General features: G+C 27.2%; 1 protein-coding gene across 2 annotated transcripts in view; it reads left to right on the forward strand.

The window, feature by feature from the left end:
• The window catches only part of LOC129960214 (A disintegrin and metalloproteinase with thrombospondin motifs 9-like), a 344112-nt gene that overhangs the window by 254964 nt on the left and 73006 nt on the right, over positions 1–16142 (forward strand). Inside the window, exons 4-7 of one of the 2 annotated variants that reach the window (XM_056073454.1) lie at positions 857–1014; positions 10042–10125; positions 11209–11324; positions 15926–15966. In XM_056073454.1, coding sequence (XP_055929429.1) covers positions 857–1014; positions 10042–10125; positions 11209–11324; positions 15926–15966 — 399 coding nt within the window. Of the gene's footprint in view, positions 1–856; positions 1015–10041; positions 10126–11208; positions 11325–15925; positions 15967–16142 lie in introns of those variants that run through there. The other variant, XM_056073455.1, reaches the window with a different exon arrangement.

Here is a 16142-nt window from a genome sequence, read left to right on the forward strand (position 1 = left end):
AATCTCACCTTTTGGGATATTGTTGGATATTTTAAAATTGAGTAGAGGTTAAAAGTAGACATTTGAAATTTTAAAAATATAAAATATGATTCAATTTCAGGATCACTAGTAGAAAAATAACCTTGGAGATTTCAGTCATTAAACATCTGAAATGAAAAGAAAAGTAAGTGAGAAATACGTAAAAATTTATCAGAATTTTGATATAATGTTGTTCACTTGAGTTCTTGCACCATTAAATCACAATACACCAAACCAAACCCCAGGCATTTCATTTTCGTCTATTTTATGGAGAGTTTGATAAAATATGCTTGTTTATCTTACAGACTGTAGCAGTAATGATGTCGCACAGCTGCAATTCCATGTGTTTAATGTTATTTTAGCGAAATAGATATAACAAATTCTGCACTTTCAACCGATTGACAGTCAATGCTGTGAAAATAAAGAAAGAAGGTTGTAATTTTGAATAAAAATCAGAGTGTTATAAATGAAATTCCGGAAGAAATATATGGATAGCTCTAAACATCTAGTTTTCAGACACATTGGCATTTATTAATCTGCATTATTTGTTTATGTCGGTGGTATTTATTTAATCAGCCTGTTATAATTACAATATTCATTAAAACTTGAAATGTTGGCGCAGAGTGTTCTAACCTCATCTAAAGTGAATGCTCTTCAGAAACATATGTCATGCAAAACAAAGGTATAGAAAAGAATTTTTTGTTGTACACAAAATGAAAAAAAAAATTATTAACGAACCAGAAACTTGCTTTCTTACATTTAACTGCAATTTATCCTTTCAGAAGCAATTTTTTGTCATTTTTAGAGACAACTGCAATAAAATATTTTGTTCTTTCAGATTCTGATGAAGAAGGCTTGCGATCTGGAGAAGTTCGTCGTTCAAGACGTTCCATTTCAAAGGAATGGAATCTCGAAATAATGGTCGTTGCTGACAGCAAAATGAAACGCTATCATGGAGAAAATTTAGAGATGTACATTTTGACATTAATGGCATCCGTAAGTCGTCTATAATTTTCTTTCTTTGGTTCCGTTGCTTTCATTAACATCTGCATAATTTATTTACAGTAGGATTTATTCGCAAAGTTTATAAAATTTCTTTTACCTGTACATAATCAAACAAAAATTTATTCAAATTTGAAATAAAATTTGTTTTGTTCCGTTGCTTTCATTAATATCAACATAATTTATTTACAGTAAGATTTATTCGCAAAGTTTATAAACTCTTTTTTACCTCTACACAATAAAAGCAAAATTTATTCAAATTTGAAATAAAATTTGTTTTATTCCGTTGCTTTTATTAGCACCAACATAATTTATTTACAATAGGATTTATTCGCAAAGTTTAAAAAATCCTTTTTACCTGTACACAGTGAAAGCAAAATTTATTCCGCATTAAAATAAAATTATCTATTTATGAATTTTAAAATGAAACTAAGTAAACGTTTTTAAGGTAAATTAATAAGAAAAAGAATTTTTCGGTCAAAAAGTACATGTTTATGGTGCGATTTGTGCAATAGTAAGTAATAGTCCTTCAACATTATTTATTTACAGTTTTACATTGTTTAATTTTATATATTTGCAGACAAGTACTTAATAAAAACCGATAAAAATTGGGGGAAAAGCTAACTTGTATTTAAGAATAAATTTTAATATGAAGAATTGATAGAAGAGAGGTAAAAATAACATTACATTTAAAGAGCGAAATCACAGAAATTTGATATAATATATTTGATAAATAAATATGTTTCAATATAAAATTATAGGCTTTAAATGTTTTTTTATTCCACTTCACTCCCAATTTCTATATTTCAATTTAATTGTATAGCTCTCGCTTGCCGAAAAATCCAATTTCTGAAACTGAAATTAGTCTAGAACTATTTGGAATTTTCCGTGACTCTAAAGTTGTTGTATGCAAATGCACATTCAGTTCTAACGTGGTTATTATTTTTGCCATTTGTAATCTTAAGATAACTAATTATAAAGATATCAATCCTATTTTCGGACATCTTTTATTTTGAATGACTATGACTAAAAACTATGATTCCAGTATTTAAGCATCACAGCATATTAAAGTATTAATCAAACGAATTAAAAGGTTAAAAAATGACCATTTATATTATTTGACTCGATGCAAAGGCTTTACATCATATCTTCTGTAATTAGTTGCAGCTCAAAGTAGCGATGAAGGTTGCAAATAAAAGTACCATAAATGAAAATTTCATACGCCTTTTTTAAGAATTCTCTGCAAATAAATAGCTTTATTTTTTATATGAGTTTTATTGCACAGAATACATATTACTAGTGTTGAAAACTGAATTCTTAATTTTATATTTTAAGCAATTAACGTATTCCTCACTTATTAATTTAAATTACAATTCTTATATCTTGAGGTTACCTTTAAATCCGCGCTGATGGCATAATATTTAGTTTATTGTATTATTTATTTTCAAATTATGGAGTCAGACTTAACCTCAGTTAACCTATACTTCTCAATGGTGCATAAATGCATTACTCAAACTTTTACCCTGTAATATAAAACTTACAAAAGTCTATGAGCGCGCGTCCTGATTCATAAATAAATGCCTTTTCTCTTCAGTTAGTATATTTTTGAAGTAGAAAGGTTGTAATTTGAAAAGACTCTGCATTTCAATTGTATATGAGTTTCGTGTGGTGTTTTTAAGGTGGAATATAAGCAATTTTAGAGTAAATATTTTTGAAAAGGCAGGGTGATTCAGAAATCCGGAACAAATTTAAAAATCAATATTTCGTAAATGTATTAAGATATGGAAATTTTGTATGCTCAAAAAGATTTTTTTAGCTCAGAATCTTGAACTTGTACCTTGCATAGTTTGAAATTTAAATCACCAGATTACATTAGTAATTGGCTGAGCGGTAGTTATGCTTTGCATGCATAATACAGTGCAATGTGTAGAAAGTGCAACATGACGATTTGTAAATGTATATTGGGTCTTTCTCTATACAGGTGGACTGCTAGCGGACGAGAAACCAGATCTTTCATACGATAAACAATATTTCTTTAGTTGGTCTGTTATATTATCAAAAATATTGTTTGATGTGAAAAATGCGGTATCTCGACACATTTATTCTCCTGAATGGAAAATGACATATTGTACATTTGATACCCCTTACTATGACCAATGTAAACATATCGCACCAATAACATTAGAATCTATGTTAATACCTATTTCATGACCAAAACAATTGTTCTTTATAACATTATTTCTGCACAAATGTCCTAGATTAATCTTTATCCATTTATTAATTATTAATTTTTAAAGCTTTTATTGTATTCCTATCCACATAATATTCCTTAGTATATGAGGTCTACTTCATAGAGTGCATGGTTTAAGTATGTGATTTTGACATTTGTATTCTAATTAGCTGCAAGTACTCTTTTTTAATGCAAATATATTTAAAATTAATTGTAATTATTTTTTTCCTTAGTCCTTATTCTCATTTTCGTAAAATTACATAGTTGTTATATAAAAATAAAAGCATCTTTCAGTATCGTTTTAAAATAAACATTAGATTTGATGTCAGAAATGATCCAAGAATATAAGGTCTTTTACATTTGACTTATCATTCAGAAATTATTTTTATCTTTGGCACAAAATCCTACTGTGAAATAAAAAGGAATTGCGCAGTATCTTTTTTCGGTTTCTAAATTATCTTGATTTTGTAGTAGAAAGTAAACATTGTTCGGAAACTGGAACCGCCGATGGATTGTTCTCTTTATGATATCGTTCCTATACGTGAGATGAAAGTTTAGTTTAAAGAAACTTGCAGTTCAAGGGTTAAGGAAGTTTGCGGGTGGTTTCTGTGTCATAAATCGTTACTCTTGGATCACCACTAGAATTAAGGGCTTTAAAATTTTATGAAGCTAATATTTTATGACATTCTATTGGAGAACAAATTTAGCGCAAGTTATTTTTCATCCGTGCTTTTCGATAGATTGAAACGTTTATGGAACATATTTCGGAGAATTTTTAAAAAAAAATAGTGAAGTTTCTATCCTTTCTTTCTTTTGAAAATCAATTTCATTTCGACAGATTCTTTCATATTGACATTTTTTAATCACATTTTCTGTATTTGGATTTTGTGTACTAATTAGTCCTGGAAGTAATGCAAACTGTTTTTGGAATTTTGCTAATAAATTGTAATAAAATGGTTGGTATACCCGGCGATGCTTGATTTTAAAAACCTTTCATGTATAATATTTTTAAAGTAAAAACTACTTTTGTAAAAAATATTATAATATAAAAAATCGTCTTGCCATCAATTTTTAATTAAAATAGGGATATCAGTTGAACCTCATGGCCTTTAAAAACCTTTAAGCTTAGCTTTAAGCATGGTTAAATTTTTCTTTTAAGACCAATAATAGCGTCGTCAAATAATATATTAAAAGAAAAGAAATGAATTTTTTTTAAAAAAAATAGTGGTTAAGTATTTCAACCTGTAAGAAAAGACGAATTTTTTCTTCTTTTCTAATTAAATGAATATTTAATTAATTCTTGTACTTTGAAAAATTTTCTTTGTACTTTTTCTCATGTTTTATATAATGACGGCGTCTTAATATATTAAAAGAAAAGAGAAAGTTTAAGAAATAATGGTTGAGTATTTCTACAAGTTAAAAAAAAAACCCACGGCATTTTTGCTCATTTCTAATTAAATAAATATTTAATTAATATTTGTTTTTTGAAAAAGTGTATTTTTTCTCTCATGTTTTATATTATAAGCGTGAAAAATTTGGCCGAATTCGGTCCTATTGTTTCAGAAAATATTTTGAACAAACGTACATAGCCACAATGACATTTATGTATTGTTGCTAACCCTTTTTAACATTATTAAATAAATATTTTTTGCATTAATTTACTGAATTTGCTTACTTTCTTAATTAGGTTAACGGATGTGATTGCGATTTGTAATACCTTTTCTGTATTTAAAAGATCTTTTTACCGATTCGTTTGTTTTTAAAAAATATATTTTAGAAAGTAAATTCTCAAAACTGGGTCTATAATAGTATTAAAATTTAACAGTTTGCTCTTATGTATATTTAAATTACGAATATTGACAAAAAAATTATTTTACTCTTAATGTCTAACTTTTTAAAAAAATTCATTTCTTAACCTCTATTTAGTGAATCCGTACAGGCATAAAAATTAAAAGAAAAATAATTCAAAAATTTTCCTCGAACTTAATTTTTAGTTGAAAATCATTTACTATAAAATCTTAAATACATAATTAAAATTCTTTTATTAAATATATTTTTATAAATATCCATAATTATTTTAATTAAAATGTCCATTTTTTAAATTGGAAATTTAAATTCTATTTATTTTAAATCTAAACCATTCATATATGCATCATTTCCCAGGATAATGTGAAGCAATTTGTGAAATGCATCAATTTTTATCAAGCAAAAACTTAAAACACGCACATTAAGTGTAATTTTGAGAAAGCGTAATACATTTCTTTACTCAGGAAAAATGTGTTTATCTTTTAAAAAAAAAAATAAGCGGAAACTCTTTAGATAACACAGCCCCCTTGCTGAATTCGCAACAATGTTTTAATGTAAATCCAATGCTCTTACAGCATACTTGCGGCCCACCCGTGGAAGAATGTTATTATTCAGCTTATTAAGCAAATTATTTCACACCTCATTAATTTTAATGAGGGAATATTTCTGAGAGATTGCCTATTTATGTATAAAACTCTGTAGCTTCCATATACCACTTTGCATCTCTTCCCTTTACTTACCGTTTCTTTTCAATTTCACCCATTCCGATATTTCGGTGAACTCTTTGAGAAGAAACTTTTAATTGGCACTGCCAATAAGCCTTTTTAGTTCCGGATATGTCTTATTAAGTCGAGTTTCCTCCCTCTCTTTCACTTTCAGTTATTTCTTTTTATTATTTCTAAGACTTCTTCGCTTGTTTCTAGTTTCTTTTTAAACGCTCTTTTGACGATGTGTCTCAGGTTTGTAAAGATGGAATTTTGAAATCGATTTTTCACTCGCTTTGTGATGTGCTAGTGCTTTGAAATTTTAGTTTGAAATTTTGGTGGCAATACATTATTTTGATATTTTCAGAACTTAATTACCAATTAATAGATTTTAATTATATTTTGATTCCATATCGTGGCGCCATCTGAAAGTAGATTTTTTAGAAACAAATATCAAATTTTATAATATTAATGAATTCCTTATATTAATAATTATAATATTAATATAAAGAATTATATTTCATTATAAATAGACTTTAAAATAAAAAATCATAATAAAAATTTCTACTTTTTGGTTCACTAATAATATACTTTTATTTGCTTTGACTTGTTTCACGTTTCTGAAGATAGAATAATTTAATCGATTTTTCTTTTATATCCTTTATATCTTTTATATAATCCATTTTTCTTTTATATTATTTAATCGATTTTTCTTTTATGACGTGCTAGAGTTTTGAAATGTTATATACTTATGCGATCGTGATCTTAAATTACTATTTTAATATTTTCAGATATAATTTAACAGTTAGTCGATTCATTTAATTACATTTTGATTCATACATTTGGCACAAAATGGTAATAAATTTAAGGGATTTCAAATTTCTATAGTATTAATAATATTGAATAATAAATTGAAGGTTGAAAAGCTTAAAATAATTAAAGAAAAATGTTAATCTTTTAAATTCTAGATCTTACAACGTTTGATTTCCCACTTTTGAATGCGGCCATTTCAGTCATTTGTTGAAATAATCATAAAAATACCTCGCACGTGAGATTTTAACTTTTTCTGTGACTGAACTGAAAATGTTTTGATTAGTTACATCAATTTTTACTGAATTTCAAGAGAGGTGCCCAGATTTTCTTCAATTCTAGAACTACTTGGAAGCTTGATAAAATTTGATTTTATAAATAAACACTAATGCGGATTAATGAAATAAACTCTAAATTATAAGTGCTGGATCCATTGCATCATCCAGAGCATAGTGAAATTTCATACAATGCAGAGGGTACGTTCCACCAATCAGAAATTGAGTCATACTGAACAAGCAATTATCAGATGAATGTGTATAAGTACAAAACAGGTCTTTCGCTTCTAATTGGCACATTATTTGTGAGATGTTAGTTTTTTTAGCTCTAATCTTAACTGGGTATATATAAACAATAAATATGTATATATATGCGCTTTTCTAAGTAAAATTAGCGGGAATAGTCACCCCGAAACCTTCTCGTAGAGACTCTAATAACGGTGTTATCTCTCGCATTAAACTTGTGGACCTTGCACAAAATCGTGAACACGCCGAGTGCTTAAGAGTTTTATTTTCAGAGTTCTGCTCATTAACGTATTGTTCTTTGTGGTCAAATGAAGAAAACTGGATATCCATTTTGGACCTGCTTTAAACAAACAATAAAAACCAAAATTTGATAAAAACAATTAAATCTACAAAATACCATACATCTAAGTCGTTGAGTTTTTAAGTTATCGCATTTACAAGCATGCGAATTCGCAGATCGACAGAAAGCTCAGTTTAAAATTTTATACGGATCTATACTTTATATTCTAAAACTGTGTATCAAGTTTAACCCATCTAACCCTATGTTTTGAAGTTGTAATATTCATTTGCCCTTGGACAGGTAGACAGACAACTTCTTGTTGATGGATTTCGTTCAAAATATGGCAGAACTCTATAAATTTGTGTACGAACCACAATTCAAATTTCATCCAAATAGTTGAAATATTTTTTAATTTTCGCGTTTAGAAGCATGCGAATGTACAGATCGACAGCAAGCTCAGCCCTCGCAGTAGTTAGTTTAAAATTTTATACGGATCTATACTTTATATTCTAAAACTGTAGTTTAACCCATCTAACCCTATGTTTTGAAGTTGTAATATTCATTTGCCCTTGGACAGGTAGACAAACAACTTCTTGTTGATTGATTTCGTATAAAATTTGGCAGAACTCTATAAATTTGTGTACGAACCAAAATTGAAATTTCATCCAAATAGTTGAAATATTTTTTTAATTATCGCGTTTAGAAGCATGCGAATGTACAGATCGACAGCAAGCTCAGCCCTCGCAGTAGTTAGTTTAAAATTTTATACGGATCTATACTTTATATTCTAAAACTGTAGTTTAACCCATCTAACCCTATGTTTTGAAGTTGTAATATTCATTTGCCCTTGGACAGGTAGACAGACAACTTTTTGTTGATTGATTTCGTTCAAAATATGGAAAAACTCTATAAATTTGTGTGCAAACCACAATCCCAATTTCATTCAAATAATTGAAAGATTTTTAAGTAATTGCGTTTACAAGCATGTGAATGTACAGATAGACAGCAAGCTCAGCCCTCGCAGTAGTTAGTTTTAAATTTTATACGGATCTATACTTTATATTCTAAAATTGTGTATCAAATTTAACACATCTAACCCTATGTTTTGAAGTTGTAATATTCATTTTCCCTTGGACAGGTAGACAGACAACTTTTTGTTGATTGATTTCGTTCAAAATATGGCAAAACTCTATAAATTTGTGTACAAACCACAATCCAAATTTCATCCAAATGGTTGAAAGATTTTTTTAGTTGTCGCGTTCACATATAAACAAACAGACAAGCAAATAGAACAACAAATAGCCAAACACGTTTTAAAACTGTGTTTTTTGGTCTCACGTGACTCATCAAAATATCGAGTTCTAATTTTTTGAAGATTACTATAATTTCTCTTTGTGTTTGTCATATATTCGATAGTAACATTAAAAAGTGACGATAAAAATGCTTTATTATTGTTTTGTGCGTTATACGAAACTGTTGTTCTCCCTGAATAAGTCACCATTTTCTCATCTTTCTACACGAATTCGCATTGTACGGGAGCCTCTTATATCTTTTCAAATATACGTCTTTTGAAGAAACCAGTGTTAAAATTCTCTGAATAGCAGGTGAGTGATTTAGCGGAAAATATCTTCCTCCCCCCCCCCCCGAAAATCGACACAGGTCACACCTACTCCATTATATTAGCTTCTTTTCTTCACGTTGACCTCTTTCAAGACAGGTAGGAAATCATTTAAGATATGATGGACTGAGGGGCCATTTTTTTCCTCACAGAACAAGTACCACAAAATTGAGGATTTCTGTTTGATAAACTCATTTAATGCGTGTGAGAAATATTTGGGAGGTGTACTTATTTGATTTAAATTAATAATTTTTGGATTTCCTATAGCTAATTAGTTTTTCCCTACTTGTTTTGCGCATTCACTTAATAGCTTCTTTATCAAAAATAATGATGAAAATAGATATAGTTGAAGACCTATTTTTTATTTAAACAAAATATTTTAGATTTAAATAATCTTTTAGATTTAAAAAAAATATTTTCTTTAAAGGTGGGATGTTTTTAAAAGTTTCTCCATCAGTGATACCGATGCAAGAAGATAGTTAGAAGAAGCATTTTAAAATTGTTTTTAAACCCCTAGTTTTTAATGAACGCCTGACAAAAGTTGAAAATTTGATTACATTTTTTCTGGCAATGCAAATTTAAACAGAGAAATTAATTTAGGAAGTTTTGGATTGATTTGGATTTATGGGATTTAACAGCGCAAACTGAAAGTTTTGTATAAATGAGCCTTGCAGATGAATTCTTGAATTACATTTATGAGCTAATTATAGTTACATCTTCAGCTTTTTCGATAAAAATATTTCTTTCTAAAATTAAAAGAATTTTATTTAAAAAAATCCTAAAAAAATATTTTATTAGTAATTGAAATTCTCTCTGTTATCGTGCGTAACAGCGTACAACAGAATAAAAATAGTAACTGATATTTTAACATAATTGTTAAAAAGAATTTTAATAGACTGCTTTATTGACATCGTAAACTTCAGTTTTTTTCCGAACTGCAACAAAAACTCAGTGAATTAATTCTAATAGATCTAATAAAGATATTCGTCGCATGATATTCTCTAAAGTACTCGATTTTTACTGTGTAAAATTAAAATATTTTATTTTTATAGGTATCACTCATTTTCAAGGACCCAAGTATTGGCAACAACATTAATATATCCATTGTTAAACTCATCATCATGTCTGAGGATGAGGTAAGTTTGAAAACCTTTCGACTGCTCAAAACTGAATTAGATTTAGATTTCATTAAAAAAAAGAAAAAAAAACTAATATTAGTTGAAATTTTTGAAAATATTTTGTGCTTAATTTTTTATTCATAGAACTAATATATTTTTGTGAACTATGTTTGAAACTCTTAATTACTTTCATTTTACATGAAATATTTTATTATCTTTTGCTGTAAGTAATTGCGTGTGAAAAAAAATGATCATATTACGATGAAAGATTGGAATGAGTAATCTCTGTCTTTGGTTGCAGTCATTTTAAAATCTTTATTTCGTATAAACTCTTAAAATACTGATATTTAGAGGAGACCTGATAATAGAGTTGAAATTTGAATTACCTACGTAAATTTATTGATATAATAATATTTTTAAATGATGTAAATAATGTAATTAAAATAATGATTTATATAAAATAAAACTTGGAGAAAGAAATTCAATTTCATTAATCCGTCTTCTTATGTGTAATCAGTTTTAACCCTTTCAACCCGACTTTTTATGATTAAAATTTTAAATCCCATGTAAAAGTGATACTATTAAAATGATAAAACATATTTTTTACATGATATGATGTTAATGATAAATGATATGATAAACCTGTTTTATACGATAATCCATATAAAAGTAAGCTTTATTTACGTTATAGGGTATGAAATCTGATGTCCTATACGTAAGGTCCAAAAGGTTAAATTAGGACTAGGTTTTCCATACTAATTTATTTTTAATTCCTAAAAGCCTTCAGATTTTTTCCATTCCTATACTATTTGTAACATATCATGAAACTGCATTATTATTATTATTCATTTATTTTTACGAAATCCCAAACTAGCCTTGAAATTTTTCTCCAATTCCAATTGTTACACTTCACGTAATTATAATCAAATGATTTTTACCTTTAAGTTTATAAGTTTCGGCAAGTTTTTCATATCAAGTTTATTTATTTATAAGAATATTATTTTTCATTAATCCAGGACGTGTAAATCATGAAGATATGTTTACTTCTCATAAATTAACCATGTAGTTTTTATTGCAAAAAATATTTCCTTTCGCTTTCAGGATGCTGGTATCATTTTCCCCAGTGCTTCTAAAACTTTGAGAAACTTCTGCCGCTGGCAACAGGAACTGAACGATCCCCAGGGATATCATCACGATACGGCCATATTACTAACAAGGTACACAAGCTCTAACAGAGAGCTAGCAAAAGATATTTTATCTGATATTTTTATACCATGGCATAAAAATATTTTTGTATTCTCTTATGAAAAGGGCTTCAGACATCGGCAATCTTATGGTTGTAATGAAAAATAATTTTAAAACTTTTTTAAATTATTTACTTGTATTTTTTTACAAAAATGAAAGTAAACATTAAATTCTGATAAATGGAGATAAATTTACTATACCATGTGTTTGTATTTTCTTAAAAAAACGCTTTCAAACATCGACAACCCCATGGTTGTAATGAAAAATAATTTTAAAATGCTTTTTAAATCATTTATTTTTATTTTTTATAATAATAAATGTAAATTTTAGATTATGATAAATGGAAATAAATTTATCAATATCTATTGTTTATGATTTTTATTAATTTTTTTTAATCTGCAAAATCCTAAGTTATATGCCTAAAAATTTTAGATATATAACTCGGATCTTTTAGTCTCTGTTTTGATAAAAAATTTCTAAAAACTTTAATCTTGAGAACAAACAATAAGCATTTTAATAAAGCCACACAAGTTATTGGCTGCTGTTATGATCGATTAATAATCTATAATTAATAAGATAATTAATTTAATATGATCTTTAAGACAAAAATAAATTGTCACATTATATGCTTTTTCTATAAGTTTTATTAATTGCATAGCCAGATAATGCACTTTGAATTGTGATGCTAATCTAAAGGATGGTATTACAAGATATTAATTTCATTTAACATTTTAAATTATATTAATATAATTTTAAATGGCCAATTGTTAAAGTAGATAATCATTTGTTTGATACAATAGTTTGTCTAAAATTAAATTTCATAAAAATTATTTCAAAAAAATATTTTTTATACGAAGTGACAAGATATATCAACATTCCCTTATAATACTAGTTACAAAAGGTTATAGAATATATAAGCAATTATATTTGGGTTAAAAAGTAAGCACTATCATCACTAAGTCCCTGATCGAAAAATATAAGAAACTTATGGACGGGTTTAAGCATTTTTTGACTTTAGGCAGTGAGAATTACGAAGCACCTCTTTTAATAAACTATTATATATGTTTTCGTATTTCAGCATATTTTTAACTTATTTATTTTAGGTTAATTTTTAATTTAGTAAATTTGGAAAAATGAATATATTATTTATATATTTATTATGATTCATGATTGCGCGACATCTATGATTGTACACAATATTATTTAAAAAGACACTGAGAGTTCAAAAATGCTATAATAACAAAGTGAACGCAATGAAATAGATGAAATCCTGATTAATTATACAACGAAGTATTCGTATTATCTTACTATTTCATAATTCAAAGAATCTGTATTTAAAAAAAATGAATCAAATAGCTAAGTTAAGAACATTTTTAATCGACCCATCTGCGGTCATACCTAGTTGGATATCGCCATTGAAACCACGTGAACATCTGTTGTAATTGTAGTACATGTAACCTTTTGTCTCTAAAATCTAAAATCCATGAAATTAAGAAACTGAACTGAAAAAAACTCTCATTTCTAATTAAGTATAAGATGATTTCAAGTTCTTAAATCGGAATTCTTACAATTTGCTGTAGTATCGTATATTTTTAAGCGCAAATTACAACTTCTTAAACTTCTTCCGTTTGCGGCCCTGTTTTTTCCAAATTTGGAAACTTAAGAAATCCTTTTAACAAAACTGGAAAATTTCAAAGAAATGCAGCATTTATTAATGATGAATTAGAATGCAATTCCATTTGATTTTATGAACCTGAGTTTAAAAGCTATGGCTTAAATAGGTTTAAGGACTTATTTTCAACTGGCAGACTAGAACCACTAAGTTAAAGGGGTCGAAGGCAGTGATAAAAAAATATTAATGTCAAATAACGAATTTGTAAAACATAAAAATTCTGTCAATTATTAGCTATTAGGGTTACAATGCGTTATAAATATTCCGTGAATTATAAGATATTAGGTTAACAATGCGTTATTTTACTTAATTTTTAAAATCACTATTTAATAAATTCAAATATAACTAATTACTTATTTGTAATATACGGGAATATTAATTATTCATTTATTAACTGATTATGTTATATTCCATTTGATAGCTTCTATAAAATAATATTTTTTAATGTTTTATTTGTTAAAAGTTGAGTATAACTACTTGTGTTTGTAAGTAAGGTCATTTATAACTAGTAATTTAGGTTGATTTTTTTGGAATTTTATTACTTTAGTCATTTTTCCTTGATATGCATATTAATACATAAATATATAAAAAAACATAAGTTTACAAAGTTATTTAAATAAAAAGTTAAATTAAAATGCATCATAAAGATGTTGATTAAATTAAAAATTCGCCGAAATTCGAAATTAAATTGAACAATTATTAGAAGAAAGCTCTCAAATTATGCAATGCCTGGAACCCCAAAATGCCTTAATCAACCATTGAATGGGTTATTATTTTCTCTACTCCCCCCCCCCATTTTTTTTAATTACTAAAAGATGAACATCCTGAATTATTTTAACCCTTCTAATTCTTTTTAACATTTCGTATCCGTTTGTATTTTAATTCAGTGTCCACCTTTTTTAAGAATAATTGCCAACTTTTAGGTCGAAAAACTTTCCCACATTTTCTTGTCTGTGTCCCCAAACGCAAAGTGTAATTTGGAGAGGGAGGCTCCTCGCAGGTGTGTGCCCCGGAATGTGAAGGCCAGACCCAAACGTGACAGGCAGACATCGCACTAGATAGGGGAACAATATCGGAGAGAGCTCTTTGACCTCGGGTCATGAGGATTATTAGAGGAGTTAAAACTTCTCGAGTCATGCCTCCTGCATACCTTCCAAAAGATAAATTAAAGGTTCGACATTAAATAAATACGGATTCGGAGAGTGGGTAGGATTTGGCAAGGACTTAGGAGGAAATAGTTATTTCCTTGAAGTGTTGGGAAATGAAGTGAATGCTACCCATCAAATCTAAAAAACCTTTGTTTTGTTAAATAAAAGAATCTACTATTGTTATATCTGGTTCCTTGAAATGAATGCTCTGCATAGTTTTTCTGGTAAGAGTATTATTTTTCAATTAAGTAAAGCTAAAAGCAATGAGTTCGAAATATTTTTGCGAAAGCATAATAGTATGTTAAGTGAAATAATAGTTGAATTTTCGTACATTAAGGAATTATCATTGATAAATATTTATTGCTCGTCCTTCATAGAATTTTTAAAAATGAAAAATTATCCAAATTCATGAATTAAATTAAGTGCATTAAGGAATTATCATTGATAAATATTTATTTCTTGTCCTTCATAGAATTTTTAAAAATGAAAAAATATCCAAATTCATGAATTAAATTAAGTGCATTAAGGAATTATCATTGATAAATATTTATTTCTTGTCCTTCATAGAATTTTTAAAAATGAAAAAATATCCAAATTCATGAATTAAATTAAGTGCATTAAGGAATTATCATTGATAAATATTTATTTCTTGTCCTTCATAGAATTTTTAAAAATGAAAAAATATCCAAATTCATGAATTAAATTAAGTGCATTAAGGAATTATCATTGATAAATATTTATTTCTTGTCCTTCATAGAATTTTTAAAAATGAAAAATTATCCAAATTCATGAATTAAATTAAGTGCATTAAGGAATTATCATTGATAAATATTTATTTCTTGTCCTTCATAGAATTTTTAAAAATTAAAAAATATCCAAATACATGTATCGGATTGAGTGCATTAAGGAAATATTATTGAAAAATATTTATCTATTATCTTTCATAGAACTTTTAAAAATGAAAAAAATTATCTAAATGCATGTATCAAATTGTTTGTTCAATAAAATATATTTCGTAAAAACATATTTAAAAAAAAATACTCTTTTTTTCAATGCATTAAAATTAAAAATTATTTTTCAGTTGTTTTCTACTTTCAATCTTTAATTTGCAATTTATTATTTTAACTACTATAAGCTCTTAAAATAATTCGCAGGAAAGATGGCTCTTTATATGGAAAGCAAAATGTACTTAAATAAGAGTAACTAATAGTTAAATGGTGAAAATATTAAAATAGAATATTGTCATCGTGAACGCACAAGTATAGAAGATTTCAAAACTCATACAATATTAAGTAAGTAAATAAATCGATATCAGAATTTCATCGTTTCTAACATGAAACAAATCAAATTAAATAATATATGTACTAAAATTAAGTTGCAGGACTTCATATTAATGCACTTATATTAGCGCATTTGAAACTATTTAAAAGCTAATAATTTGTGTACATTAGATTAGAATCATATTATTACATGTGAATAAATCACAACCTTGAAAGCTCATTTTTTTAATTTCAAAGTTGAACTTTATAAAAAAATTTCAAAACTTTAATACACTCTGGATTCGCTTTTAATCTGTGGTTTTCGAAACAAATATGTTTGCCTTTCCTGTATTAAAAACCCATGTGTGTGTGTGTGTGTTTTGTTCATCAATGAATTAAATTAAATTTTTACTTTTTGAATTAAATGATTTCTATAAATATTTATTTTCTAAATGTTTTACAATTTTTATAACGGTGCTTTTCTTTTCTTTAAGAGAAGACTTGTGTCGACATTCAAGAACTTGTGACACTCTTGGTAAGTAGAATTTTCTCTCTCTTAACCCTTTCCGGCCCGGTGATGCCAGATGGCCGGTAATCTGCTTTTAATAATCAACAGATGTCATTAATTGCATTCATATTGCACTTACATGTTTCGAGATGGCAAGATGATCTGGACGCAAATGAATAATGAATTAATAATTTTAATTAATG

This window comes from Argiope bruennichi, chromosome X2 (genome assembly GCF_947563725.1).
Source record: "Argiope bruennichi chromosome X2, qqArgBrue1.1, whole genome shotgun sequence".
NCBI lineage: Eukaryota > Metazoa > Arthropoda > Arachnida > Araneae > Araneidae > Argiope > Argiope bruennichi.